Here is a 13,204-nt window from a genome sequence, read left to right on the forward strand (position 1 = left end):
AGAATGGCGTGAACCCGGGAGGTGGAGCTTACAGTGAGCTGAGATCCGGCCACTGCACTCCAGCCTGGGCGACAGAGCGAGACCCCATCTCAAAATACATACATACATACATACATACATATACCGTGTAGTGTATTGAGACCATCCTGGCTAACTCGGTGAAACCCTGTCTCTACTAAAAATGCAAAAAAATTAGCCGGGCGTGGTGGCGGACCCCTGTAGTACCAGCTACTCGGGAGGCTGAGGCAGGAGAATGGCGTGAACCTGCGAGGCGGAGCTTGCAGTGAGCGAAGATCGTGCCACTGCACTCCAACCTGGGCGACAGAGCGAGACCCCATCTCAAAAATAAATAAATAAATAAATAAATAAATAAATAAATAAATAAATACATCGTGTAGTGTGTTGGAAGGTGAGAAATGCCAGACAGAAAAATTAAACAGGTTAAAGGGGACGACAGTCTTGGAGGAAGGGAGGGATGGGGTTATAAATAGGGTGATCAGAGTAGTCCTTACTGAAAAGATGGATTTGAATGAAGACTTGAAGGAGATGTTGGGAACCATGCAGATGAAAGGGGGAAGCAAATCCTAGGGAGCTAGCTTTCCTGAAGGCTCTAAATGGGAGTGTAGTGGATGGGTTTGAAAAAGAGCCAGTGCCAGCGTGGCTGGAACTCTTCAGGGAACGAGGTGAAGGGTAGGAGGAGATGAGTCAAAGAGCCAGTGGTGGGGATTGCTTGAGTAGGGCCTTGTAGACTCTTGTATGGACTTTGGCTTTTACCATTATGTGGAATGGTGTTGATGCAGTACAGGGTTTCGAGCAGGAGGGTGACACAGTCCTTCTACAAGTATCACTCTGGTGTCTGTTAAGAACAGACTTCAGGGAGACAAGTGTGGCAGCAGAGACCAGAGAATAAATGATTACAGTAATCCAGATGAGGGATGGCAGTGTCTTGGACCAAGGAGGGACGAATGGAAGTGATGAAAAGATGGCTAAATGTTAAAAGTATTGTAAGAAAGTAGTCGACAGCATTTTCTGATGGTCGTATATGGGTTGTGAGAGAAAGAGGAGACAAAGATTTTGGCCTAAGCTCTTGGACGTATGGTATAGAATTGCCACTAGTTAAGAGGAGGAAGGAAGACTGCGGGTGAAGCAGATTTTAGGGGGGATTTCAGGAGTTCAGTTTTGAAATATTAAGAATGATATGCCCATTAAATACCCAAGTGAAGATGTTAAGTTGTTAAAAACATGAATAAGTCCAGAGTTGGAACTCATACATGTTTGCATCTGCATGGCAGATTCAAACCAGAGATGCATTAAAGGAGTTGTCAGAATATCTTGGAATTCAAAGCAGTGAGACTGGATAATATCACAGAGTTTGTGATGTGGAGCCATACTACTTGGGTACTACCACTTATTAGCTGAGTGACTTTGGGAAAGTCACTTAGCTTCTCTCCTCATCTATAAAACAAGAAGAATAATCATAACTACTTCATGGGGTTGCTGTGAGAATAAAAATGATTAATATCTATAAGGCACTTAGAACATGGTATATACTCAATAAGCATTAACTTAATTTCCATTACAACTCCTCTCTACCTGTGGGACATTGCAAATATGTCAACTCATATGTTATTAATGCTGCAATGCAGCTTTTCTTTCAATGGTGTTATTATATTTTTGGTTTATGTGCTACTAGGAGTTATGTGCTATTAGGAGTCCCATTGAGTTGGTTTTGCTTCCAGAATTACACTGAGCTGGAATTTTGGTATTAGGTCTGCCTCCATTGATTTTTTTTTAAAGCCTGTATATATTTTAGTATTTGTTACTTGTTCAGGAAAAAATTGTATGTGTCTCTTCAGTGCTGCTTTCCTTTGCTTTTCTCAGTGCTCAACAGAGGAGCAGTCAGGTTCACAAGAAAACCACAATTGGAAATCAGGTAGGAATTGCATAAGAGCATCAGTCTATGCATGTCCCAAAGAATTTGAACTAAATCGCTTGATTGACTTTTTTTAATGCAAATTAATCACGTGCAAATTTTGCTTGAAATGCAGCTTTTCATTTTGATTTGTTTTTGCTTTAAAAAATTTTTGGAGCGAATTGCATTTCTTTTTGGCTACTTTATGCAGTTAACCATATTGATTTATTTTAAATAACTTTTCTGCTACTTGCTCTGCATTTCAAATTTGACTCCTCGTGTCCTATTTTGCTTGCTTACATTACCCCTAAGTTTAATTTAACATTGAGTTTGTGAGTCAGTTGAAGGTTAAAATATGGTGAGTAGTTGCATGAGCTTTCTGGGATTGCTAACTAGTTCACACATTTGCACAGCTTGGTATCAGTGAAGGGACAGCTCATGAAGAAGGCAGTTGTTGGATTTAATCTCTGCCGCACTAAATTCTTGTTGGTTAATGAAGATGTTAATTCCTAAGAAGATCTGATCTTTTGAGTTTTTGTGTTTTGGGCTGACCAGCTGTCTCTGACTAATAGCGCTCTGCAGAGATTGTATTAACTCGACAGTTTGCTGTGTCTTTTATGTTTTATGTGATAATGAATATTTGCATTGTTACTTCTTTTCAAGTCAAAACAATGATGGTGTTATAGTTTTTAAAAAACGTTCAGAGGTACAATTATTGAACAAATTGAAACCTCTGCTCTAGATTTTTTTCCCATTGTTTTGAAAGGAGAAGAGGTAATAACAGACTTTATTTTAAAAACTTTTTTTCTGAACTAAAGCATATAATTCTTTGCTATTTCAGGGAACCAATCTTCCGCCTTCAAGGCAAATTGTACGAGCTAAGTTCTGTAAGCTTTACTGTTGCTTTTTCATTTAGCTTCCCAAGGGCACAGTTTGTCTTTAACTGATTAACTCAACTAGCGCTTGCTACTAATTTTTTTAAAAACTTAGGTTGTCTTGTCCGTAACACCCTATCATTGAAGTAAAAATCCTCTTAAGAGGGTTCATCCCTTCACTGCTAATAACTTGCTGTGATTGAAAGGTATGAACTAGTAAACTCTAAAATGCTATAATAATAAACCCTTAACACTGTGGGTGCTTTGATATTTCTCTAATTTTAATGGGCCTTAAAATAATTAAAATCATTAATGATCTTCATCTCTGTCCTTTTATGCTATGTTGTTATGAGGTGTAAGCCTTTCTCTTCCCCTTGTATGATAATATTTCCAATAAATGTAGATGATGCTTCTAAAAGGTGGGTAAATATTGAATATCTGATTTTGCTGTGTTTGTTGATAAGCCTACCCAATTCCAATTACTTGCATTTATTTTAAAAAAACAGAAAAACAAAGTTACGTTGATGGACATTTTATATGGCTATAGAGTTAAATCTTTGAAAACCAGATACTGTGGCTTCTTTTGTGGAAGTGTAAAGACATTGTCATAGGCATTTAGAAAAAAAATTAAACTCTAATTTCTACCACGAATAAAGCAGGCTTATTCTTCCAACTCTGCACAATTTGAGAATGAGACTAGAGCACGAGTCAATTATTCACCCCATGATATTTTGGAAAGACACAGGTTTTGGACCTAGACATTCCTGGGTTCAAATTCTGTTCTGTCACTTAGGAGCCATGTGGCCTAGGACAAATTGTGCCTGAGTTTGCTCAGCCGTGTGATGGGAGGAATAGAAAATATCTCTCGGGATGGTGGTGGGATTCAGAAATTATATACATAATGAGGTTTGCAGCCCAGTACCAGATATGTGCCCTGTAAAGAATAGAAACATTACTCCCAGAGGTTAGGTGCTGTTTCTTCAAACTCTTGGGAGAAAAAGTTTAAGTATAAGAAAATTATAAAATTTATAAAATGAGAACAGTAAAACACTCGGGAAAATTAGAAGCTATGGAAGTTGTTCTGATGCCTGCCGTGCCCAGATTGTGGTTGGATATGTTATAAAGGATTTACCTATAAAAGTTTCCTCATAGTCAGAAGTATCACTTAGCTCATAGAAGTATGTACATATAGGAAAAGCAATAGTATAATGGCATATATACATACTTTAAATCAGAGGAAACTTGCAACAGCTTTCAGTTATATTACTTCCAAATACTGAAATCATGCTAATTGTGTTTCTGTGACTTAACTTTTGCTGGCTACTTCAAAGCCCACACATTATGGAAGTATTATATCTCAAGATAATAGAATTGGGTCAGTGTTATCATGGAATATAGATTCCTTATCCAAAACTTCTGGGGCAAAGCATGCCTTGAAGGTCAGAATTTTTTGGAGTTTATTAACTATATCATATATTACCCTACATTTTGTGGAGTTAGAGACAGCACCCTATAATGAAACATATTCTATTTCTGCAGTGAAACAAAGGAATAGTCACACCAAGTAAACTTTTAAGTAAGAGATAAATCCTCTCACATCAGATCAGCTTTTGCTGCCAAATTTGCTAAGGAAAAAAACGTAATTTGCAAGCAAGGGATTATGAACTAGAATATATTATTTTCCAGAATCAAATCCAATAATATATACATGATACAATATATTTTAAAGGATCCTTAGTAGTTCTTCCTACTTAACAGAAATAAACCATAATGACTTGAAATTTTTTCTTTATGAATCTCAGCATATGATATTGGTTGGGGTTTATATGAAAACAGTTTTGCCTATTAAGAGGCTCAACTCCAGGGAGTTTTGGGGCCCAGGCTTCCGACTGATGCTGGCTTTTATGGTTGGTGGGGCTGAAACACTCTGCAGCGTCCTGGGAAGTGATTCATCCAGGCTGCTGTCCTCTTAGGGCTCCTGGTTGTAGGAGATTGTTGTGCAGCATCTGTTCTGAAATATTTTAGAAGGATTCGAAAAAGACAACACTCTCCTTTAAAGTCTAAATTCGATTTGTTTATGTCTGCCTAGAAATGTTAATAGTTTCACGAGTCGATGTCAGCAAATGTACAAAAAAATGTGAGCACATAATTTACCGAAAGCTGGACTGCTCAGAATTTTAAATTTAACCTTCATTCATCCTTCCACTCATGTATTCAAAACCTATCTGTGCCAAAATCTGTGGTGGGTGTTTAGAGAAGCATGATGATGCATCAGTCGCAGGCCTCACCCTCAGGAAGCCCGCAGCCCAGCGGGGATGATGGTAAGTAAGCAAACTGAAGTCCACTTCCTTTTCCAAGGCTAGTTACTTCTGACCCTTCAGGTCTTACTGAAACATCACTTCTTCAAGAGACCAGCCTCGGTCACCAGATTTAAAGTCACCCTCCCTTCCCCATGTCTTTCACTATCGAAACAATCTTATTTATTTATCTATTATTTTTTGTCTTCCTTCATTAGGACATAAGCCCCATTAAAGCTATTTTATGTTGCTTAAAGCAGTATAGAGTTATAGTAAGATTTTAAATACAATCATATTAACATTTGTAGAGAAAGACTTCGAAGGCGAGACAAGACTGGAAAAAGGAGATTAGTTAGAAGGCTGATGTGGATGAAAAATTGTGGTGATCTGGGCTTGGGTGTTTGTACTGAATTTGAGGAAAAGCTGATGAATTCAAGAGTTATTAAGTAGGAAGAATCCAAAAAATCTGTGATGAATGTGATGTTGGAGAGAAGGCTGGAGGTTGTCTTCAATGCCATCAAGATTTATGATTTTGGTACAAGTAAGATGATGCTGCTCTTCACGGAGAAAAGAGCATAGCGAAAAAGTCAGATTGGTATCCAAAGTCAGGAAAGGCAGCTTTCTGAGTATGAGTCACCGTGGGAGTTTGAAGTAAAAACGTCCTGTGGGAAGTTGGATAAAAGTGTTTAAGTCCAGAAGAGACAAAGAACTCTTTCTTCCAAAGGTATTGGAGAGTCATGGAAGGATTTCCAATAGGGAAGGGAACTCAACTGATTTTTATATTAGAAAGGTCTGTAATGGAATAGATCAAAGGAGACAAATTAGAGATATGGGAATTGGTGAGGATGCTTTCATTCAGGTAAGAAAAACATTGGTTGCCGGTAGTATTTAGCAGAAGGAACAGATTCAAAATATATTCAGAGGGTAGAATTCGAAGGGTTATAAAGAGTTCTCAGGGGGTTCAGTCATCCTTCTAGGCTTATGGCTAAGGGCATGTACTGACAAAGGGAGTACAGGAGAAGGAGGAGCAGGTGTCAGGGAAGATGAGAGCAGAAGCTGCTGATTTAGGGCTGGGCGCAGTGGCCCATGCTTGTAATCCCAGCACTTTGGGAGGCCGAGGCAGGTGGATCACGAGGTCAAGAGATTGAGACCATCCTGGTCAACATGGTGAAACCCCATCTCTACTAAAAATACAAAAATTAGCCAGGCATGGTGGCGAGCGCCTGTAATCCAAGGTTCTCTGGAGGCTGAGGCAGGAGAATCACTTGAACCTGGGAGGCAGAGGTTGCAGTGAGCTGAGATCACACTGCTGCACTCCAACCTGGGCAACAGAGCAAGACTCTGTCTCAAAATAAAATAAAATAAAATAAAATAAAAGAAGGTGCTGATTTCAATTTTGAATATGTTTGTGCTTATTGGAGATATCATTGGGGTTTGAGGTTCAGGACTCATGTACACTAGAGACATAACTTTCACTGTTGTCAATAAATACATGGTAGCTGAAGCCATGGGAGTGCATGAGACCTCCTCCGAAGGATGAGAACATAGAAAGGAATATAAGACTTAAAGCATGATGGAGAAAGAACTGGAACTGAATGGGGAACCGAAAAGGCATTTAAGAAGTGATGAGAGAGGTAGGAAAACTTGGAGAGTGGTAGAACAAAAGCTAAAGGGAGAGAATATTTCAAGGAGGGAATAATCAATAGTTAGATGTTTCTAAGAGCTCAAGGAACTTGAAGGAAGTTGTCAGATAGTTGGACTGTGGAAGGTCCTGTGCAGGTTAGGGACTATCTGAGGGTCCAGTGACAGCATGAATTCTCTTGGCCTTGTAAATTGTTCTTCTGCTCTACAGCTGGAAGATGGCATAAAGCTGAGGACCCAGACAAATGAATTGATATTCTGATCTGGGGTTTTTCTAGGGAGGCAGCATGGAACATCAAGAGAGAAGATGAGTTAGAGTTTTTAAGAGAGACAGGTTGAGGTAAAGGACTGTGTAATCTCACATGAGTAGCTTTAGTTGATATATTAATCAGGATAGATTAACCAGGTAACAAACAACCTCAGGATTTCAGTAGATTAGCATAATACAAATTTAACTCACCCTGCTATAATAATTCAATGAAGGTCATCAAGAGGCAGGGAGATACCTGGCTTCACATGGTCAGTAACAGACTGGGTTTTGGAATTACAGAGATTCCAAAATCTCCCTTCTCTACCCTCTCCTGCATAGAACCTGCAAATTTCATTTTTCCAGCAGGTGGGAAAGAGACAGAAGCCTGGTCAAGGGAGATTTTTAAGAACCAGTCCATAAGTGGCACACATCATTTCCATTTCGTTGAACAGAACTTAGTGGTTTGGGCTCACCTAGCTGCAAGGAAAATAGAAAAATATACTCTGAGCTTGTGCCCAGGAAAAAAAAAAAAAGATAAAAAAGGATGATGTTCACTGAAAATTGAAAGGAAATGGGCAAGCCAGGGAATTGGAGGTTTTACTAAAATCAGAAAAAGTTTGTGCTAGGATTAAGGAAAAGAAATGATGAAGTGGGAGGTTAAGGTCAGGGAGTGGCATGTTGTACTTGAAAGTTTAAGAGTAAAGAGAATGCCTCCTGAAAGTCAGAGATGTTATTGGAGTAAGAGATAATGGACACTAGAGGGAGGGGCACAACAAGTGATAACTAAAGATATCTGTGGAATGTTGTCTTCAGAAGGTGTGAGTAGCTGAATACAAATGGGGATGAAATTTCATTGGTTGGAATATGTTAGGGGCCAGGAGGACTGATGTGGCATTTACATGACTAATAATTCATTCCTTTGCCCTCAAGAGTCTAGCAGGAAGGCATTGCTGACATGCTCCTTGGCCCGAGAATGTATCCAGCTGCAATTGTATACCTGGAAATATTTTTTCTTTAAGCAGGGAGTAGAGCAGGTGCTTGCATGAGTCTAGATATCAGGGTACCTCTTAGTCTCAAGCTTATTATCAGTTTTGTTTGTCATCCATGTGCCTACTATTGTTCTAACTTTAGACTGGAATATGAAATTTGACTTTCTCAAACCTACAAGGTCTCCAGGTAACTGGATTATCAACCTTTGTATTGCAGGCTGCAAACAGAAGAAGACATTTCCTTCCAAACAGGGTTTTCTTCTCTCCTTATTTTCTGAAAACTAGTTTCAGTAGACACTTGTCTCTTTTTCATAGGATCTCTCACAGGTCTCAGAAAATTATAAATGGACTTCACTATCCTGAAATTTTCCTGCCATGTCCCCTAGTTCTTCACCCTCTGTATGTACATGGTTTGAGTCCAGTGTTAAAAAGGTGATATTTTAATTAGTTCTTTAACAAATAGATAACAGGGATTGCCAACATCCTAGCCTAAGAGAGATCCTTCCAGCCCTCTCGCCTTTCTCCACTCAGCTAATTCCACCTTTTAGGGTCTGTCACTCTTAACCCCAACTCTCACCTGACTTCCTGGTACCGATATCTCTATCAGTTAGGATTTTTTCAGATGTAAATTTCAGAAAATTCAAATGACCCTGGAAAAAAGGGAATTTGTTAGTTTACATGAATGGACACTTCAGGGATAGAATCAGCATTATTTAATCCACAGCTCAAATAGTATCACTATGAACTAGTTTTTTTCTTTCCATATTTTTGTTCTGCTCTTTTGCTGTGGTTCTGTTCTTGCCCCAAAGGATTGCAAGATGACTGTCATCAGTCTCCAGGGAATTTTCTTCCTAGTTTGAATCCAGCAGAAATAAGAGTCTTTCTCCCTGGATTTTCAGAAAACCTTCTAAGGTTCAGTTTGATTGGACTGGTGTGGATCATGTGCTCATTTCTGAACTATTCACTGTGGCCAGAGAATGAGGTATACTGGTTGACTTAGGTCACATCATATGGCACAGGGGAGGCTCCTCACCAGAACACATGGGCTGCCTCTCCTGTGAAAGAGCTATTGTTGGAAGAAGAAAGGATAGATGCTGGAGGAGGTGCATCACAGGTGAAGGCAGGTACTTGCTGAGCGTTATTTGTCTTCAGAACAACCTAATTTGGATAATAGGATTTTTGTGTATGTTGTCTTTTTAAAGGAATATAAGATGGTTAACACCTCATCATTAAAACCCTATGGTTCATTTATTAATGAAATTTAATTATTTTTCCAATTCATGTCTTTCACCTTCTCTCCCTTTCCTTTCAAAAATAATTCTACTGATTATACTACGTTGAGAAGCAACATAGTGCATTGGGTTCTTCAGGGCTGACACAGTGGAGTCACTGTGTCACCATGAGCAAATTAATTAAACCTTACTGTACCTCAGGTTTCTAATCCTTAATAAGCTGATAATAATAGTAACTGTTTCATAAGGTTTTTGTATTAAATGAGATAATACTAGTTAGGTACTTAGGTATGGTTTTGGGTGTTCTACACACATCAGCTCATTAATTCCTCTCAATGACTCTATGAGGTAGGTACCCCTATTATCTCAGTTTTACAGATAGGAAAACTGAGGCATGGAGAGGCCAAGTAATGTGCCCAGTCACACAGATCATAAATGATAGCACCAGGATTCAAATCTTAATCACCGTGTTTAACCACAGTTCTAATGGCTTGTAAATTTCATCAAGAATCTCATTTTATAGTCCAATTATTTATAATCTCATCATTTACATTCATTTGCTTTTTTTATTACTTTTTTTTTTTTTTTTTTTTTTGAGACAGTTTTGCTTTGTTGCCCAGGCTGGAGTGCAATGGCATGATCTCGGCTCACTGCAGTCTCCACCTCGCAGGTTCAAGCAATTCTCCTGCCTCAGCCTACTGAGCAGCTGGAATTACAGATGTGTGCCATCATGCCTGGCTAATTTTTGTATGTTTAGTAGAGATGGAGTTTCACCATGTTGGCCAGGCTGGTCTCAAACTCTTGACCTCAGGTGATCTACCTGCCTCGGCCTCTCAAAGTGCTGGGATTACAGATGTGAGTGAGCCACCGCACCCGGCCACTTAAAATTTTTCTTATAATAAAGCCATTAGATCTGAAAAGAATGAACTTGGGTTTATATAAATTAATCTGATGAACCAAAAAACTATAATGGCTATTTGAATTTGTTGCCATTTTATTTTTTAATTCTATAAAAATATCTCTAAAGGGGCCAGTCAATAGCTTATAGAATATAATAATCATTATTTTATTATAATAAAATAGAGATTAGAGTTTATGAAAACCACACTTTGTCAAATATACAGCCTGTTAATTTGTTCTGCATCTTTGAGATCTAGAGTTTTATTTGGAATAGTATTTAATGTATGCCACTTACATTTTTTCCCCAGAAAATAAGCAGATGTACTTTCCATATTTTTACAGCCAAGTTGCATCTTAATGGAGGGCTTAGAGCATAGAAACCAGTGAAGAGATTATCTTATCTACTCAAAATTACTTTGAAAAACCCCTTCAATAGGCAGAATCTAGGTTTTCTGCTATGTTTTAACTTTGGGACAGTAGAGCGTGGTCTTGTTTCACCAGAGGAAGAACAACTGGTGAAACAAAGGCGTCTCTTCTCCTGCCTCCCTTCAGCTGCCCCATAGCTCCTCTCTCTCCCTCCTTGCTTCCCTCTTCTCCTCCCTCTGTCTCTTTTATCCTCTTTGATGCTCTCTTTTTCACAAGTGTGGTATGTTTGATTCCAAGTAAGCAAATGCCTGTATTATTCCAATTCCTTGGAATTTTGATAACATTTAAAAATGTTAATGTTCCTCACCGAAGATATTATTTTATTAACCACTGTATAGCTTATTTAGCACAAAGTATCCCCAGAGCCAACAAAGTATCCATTTGTTACTTGTATCCAAAGTACATAATTTTGAATCTATAATTTTCAAGTTAAACAGTAAATATATGAACACATTTTTACTGTGAAAAAGTTAAATAATGCAGATAAAATAAATATACTCTTGATCCCCACCCATAGCTACCTCCACTACCTCACCTGCATAGCTACCACCACTGTTATCATTTTGGAGTATATATACACATATATACACACACAAGCACATGTGTACATACCCACCCACATACAAAGACACTGTGATTTAAAAAAATAAAAATAGACAAATATTGTACATGTTTTGTGCTGAAATTGTAAACTCCACCAAGGCAAGGAGTTTTATCTCTTTTGTTGATTAATGTATCCCTAACAACATCTAAAAGCTGGTGTATGGTAGCTGCTGAGTAAATATTTGAAGTTGAACTCACTTTATTCACTTAATGATATGTCTTAGGGATCTTTCCATGTAAATTCGCAGACATAAAATGACAAAACTTCTTTGTGACATAATATTATAGTGTTCTACAGTATGGATGTGCCATACTTAATTCACATTTCCCTAAGGATAAGTATTTATGCTGTTTCCAGTTTTCCCAAAACAGCTGAACCAGTTCATAGACCCAACAACTATATATGTAAGTACCTCAATACCCAGTACTGGATAATTATATTTTATATAATTTTTGATAATCTAACAGAAAAAATAATATATTGTTGTTGTGATTTACATTTTACTGATTGAAAGTTATAGAGGCCAGGCGTGGTGGCTCACGCCTGTAATCCCAGCACTTTGGGAGGCCAAGGAGGGTGGATCACAAGGTCAGGCGATCGAGACCATCCTGGCCAACATGGTGAAACCCCATCTCTACTAAAAATACAAAAATTAGCTGGGCGTGGTGGGGCACATGCCTGTAATCCCAGCTACTCAGGAGACTGAGGCAGGAGAATCGCTTGAACCAGGGAGTTGGAAGTTGCAGTGAGCCGAGATCGTGCCACTGTACTCCAGTCTGGGTGATAGAGCGAGACTCCGTCTCAAAAAAAAAAAAAAAGAAAGTTACGGACCAGCCTTATACCTATTTAACAGACTTTGGTATCCCTTCTCCTATGAAATGTCTGATGTGTCTTTTGCCCGTTTTAGGGAACCATTGTAATATTTTCTTACTGATTTTTAGAATTTTTAGAGTAGTCTGGATATTAATTTTGTTTGTATTATATACAGGACAAATATTTTCTGCTTATCTATCTCTTAACTTTCAATTTATTTACTGTATATTATAAAACAAAAAGTTATAATTTTGGTTTAGACAATTTTAAACGTTTTATGGCATTTATTTTTTACTTGCTTATATTTTCTTCCAATATTTTTGTGGAGTTTTATACTTAGCTATTTAAATTTTTTTTGTTTGTTTGATGATCATATACTTCTGTCTTCTTAAACCACAGTCACTTATGTCTATAACTTACCAGTGAGGAGAAATATTTTTCATGCTTATTGACCACTACTATCTTCTGTTTAGAATGAGCCATTCATGCTGGTGTTTATATTCTCTTTGATATTTTTAAACTTTTACTGATTTATGACAGAATTTTGATATAATAATTATACTGACCTGTTATCATATCTATTAACAATTTTTAAACATTTTTCTTATGTAGAATTTAATTTATTTATAAGGTTCTTGAGGTAAAGTTTTAAAAAATGGTTTATAGTAATATTTATTGTTCTTTGTTCTCTCATTTCTTCTACTGTGTTTACATTTAGAAAGGTGGTACCTACCTCAAGAGCAGTTAAGTATTCATCCTTATGTTTGTAGCATTTTAATGCATCCGTTATTGACATTTGTCCCTGTTACCCATCTGAGATTTGTCATGGCACAGGGTATGAGGTGAGGCACTAACTTAGGGAGCAGAGTATAGAGGCTAAGAGCATAGAATCTGCAATGCCTGGTTCTGCCACTTGCCAGCCATATTAAGGCAAGTTCCTTAATACCTCTGTTTGTCTGTTTCCTCATTTGCAAAAGGAGTATGATTATTGCATCTACCTTTTAGAGTTGTTATGAAGATTAAACACATTAGTTTATGTAAAGCACTATGTATCTTGTACAACTCATTTACTACCGGCTATTATTATTATTATTTTATTTATTTATTTTTTTGAGATAGAGTCTCACTCTGTCGCCCGGGCTGCAGTGCAGTGGCACGATCTCCACTCACTGCAAGCTCCGCCTCCCAGGTTCACGCCGTTATCCTACCTCAGCCTCCCGTGTAGCTGGGACTACAGGCGCCCGCCACCACGCCCGGCTAATTTT

At 38.1% G+C, this 13,204-nt stretch overlaps 1 protein-coding gene across 6 annotated transcripts in view; it reads left to right on the forward strand.

Moving 5' to 3' along the window:
• Window positions 1–13,204, forward strand: part of DNM3 (dynamin 3) — a 579,299-nt gene that overhangs the window by 238,705 nt on the left and 327,390 nt on the right. For 4 of the 6 annotated variants that reach the window (XM_011962306.1, XM_011962307.1, XM_011962309.1 and 1 more), the window contains exon 13: window positions 1,882–1,933. In XM_011962306.1, the coding sequence (XP_011817696.1) occupies window positions 1,882–1,933 (52 nt within the window). Of the gene's footprint in view, window positions 1–1,881; window positions 1,934–2,753; window positions 2,784–13,204 lie in introns of all 6 variants that reach the window. The other 2 variants (XM_011962308.1, XM_011962305.1) reach the window with 1 other exon arrangement.

This window comes from Colobus angolensis, unplaced genomic scaffold (genome assembly GCF_000951035.1).
Source record: "Colobus angolensis palliatus isolate OR3802 unplaced genomic scaffold, Cang.pa_1.0 Scaffold59, whole genome shotgun sequence".
Taxonomy (NCBI): domain Eukaryota; kingdom Metazoa; phylum Chordata; class Mammalia; order Primates; family Cercopithecidae; genus Colobus; species Colobus angolensis.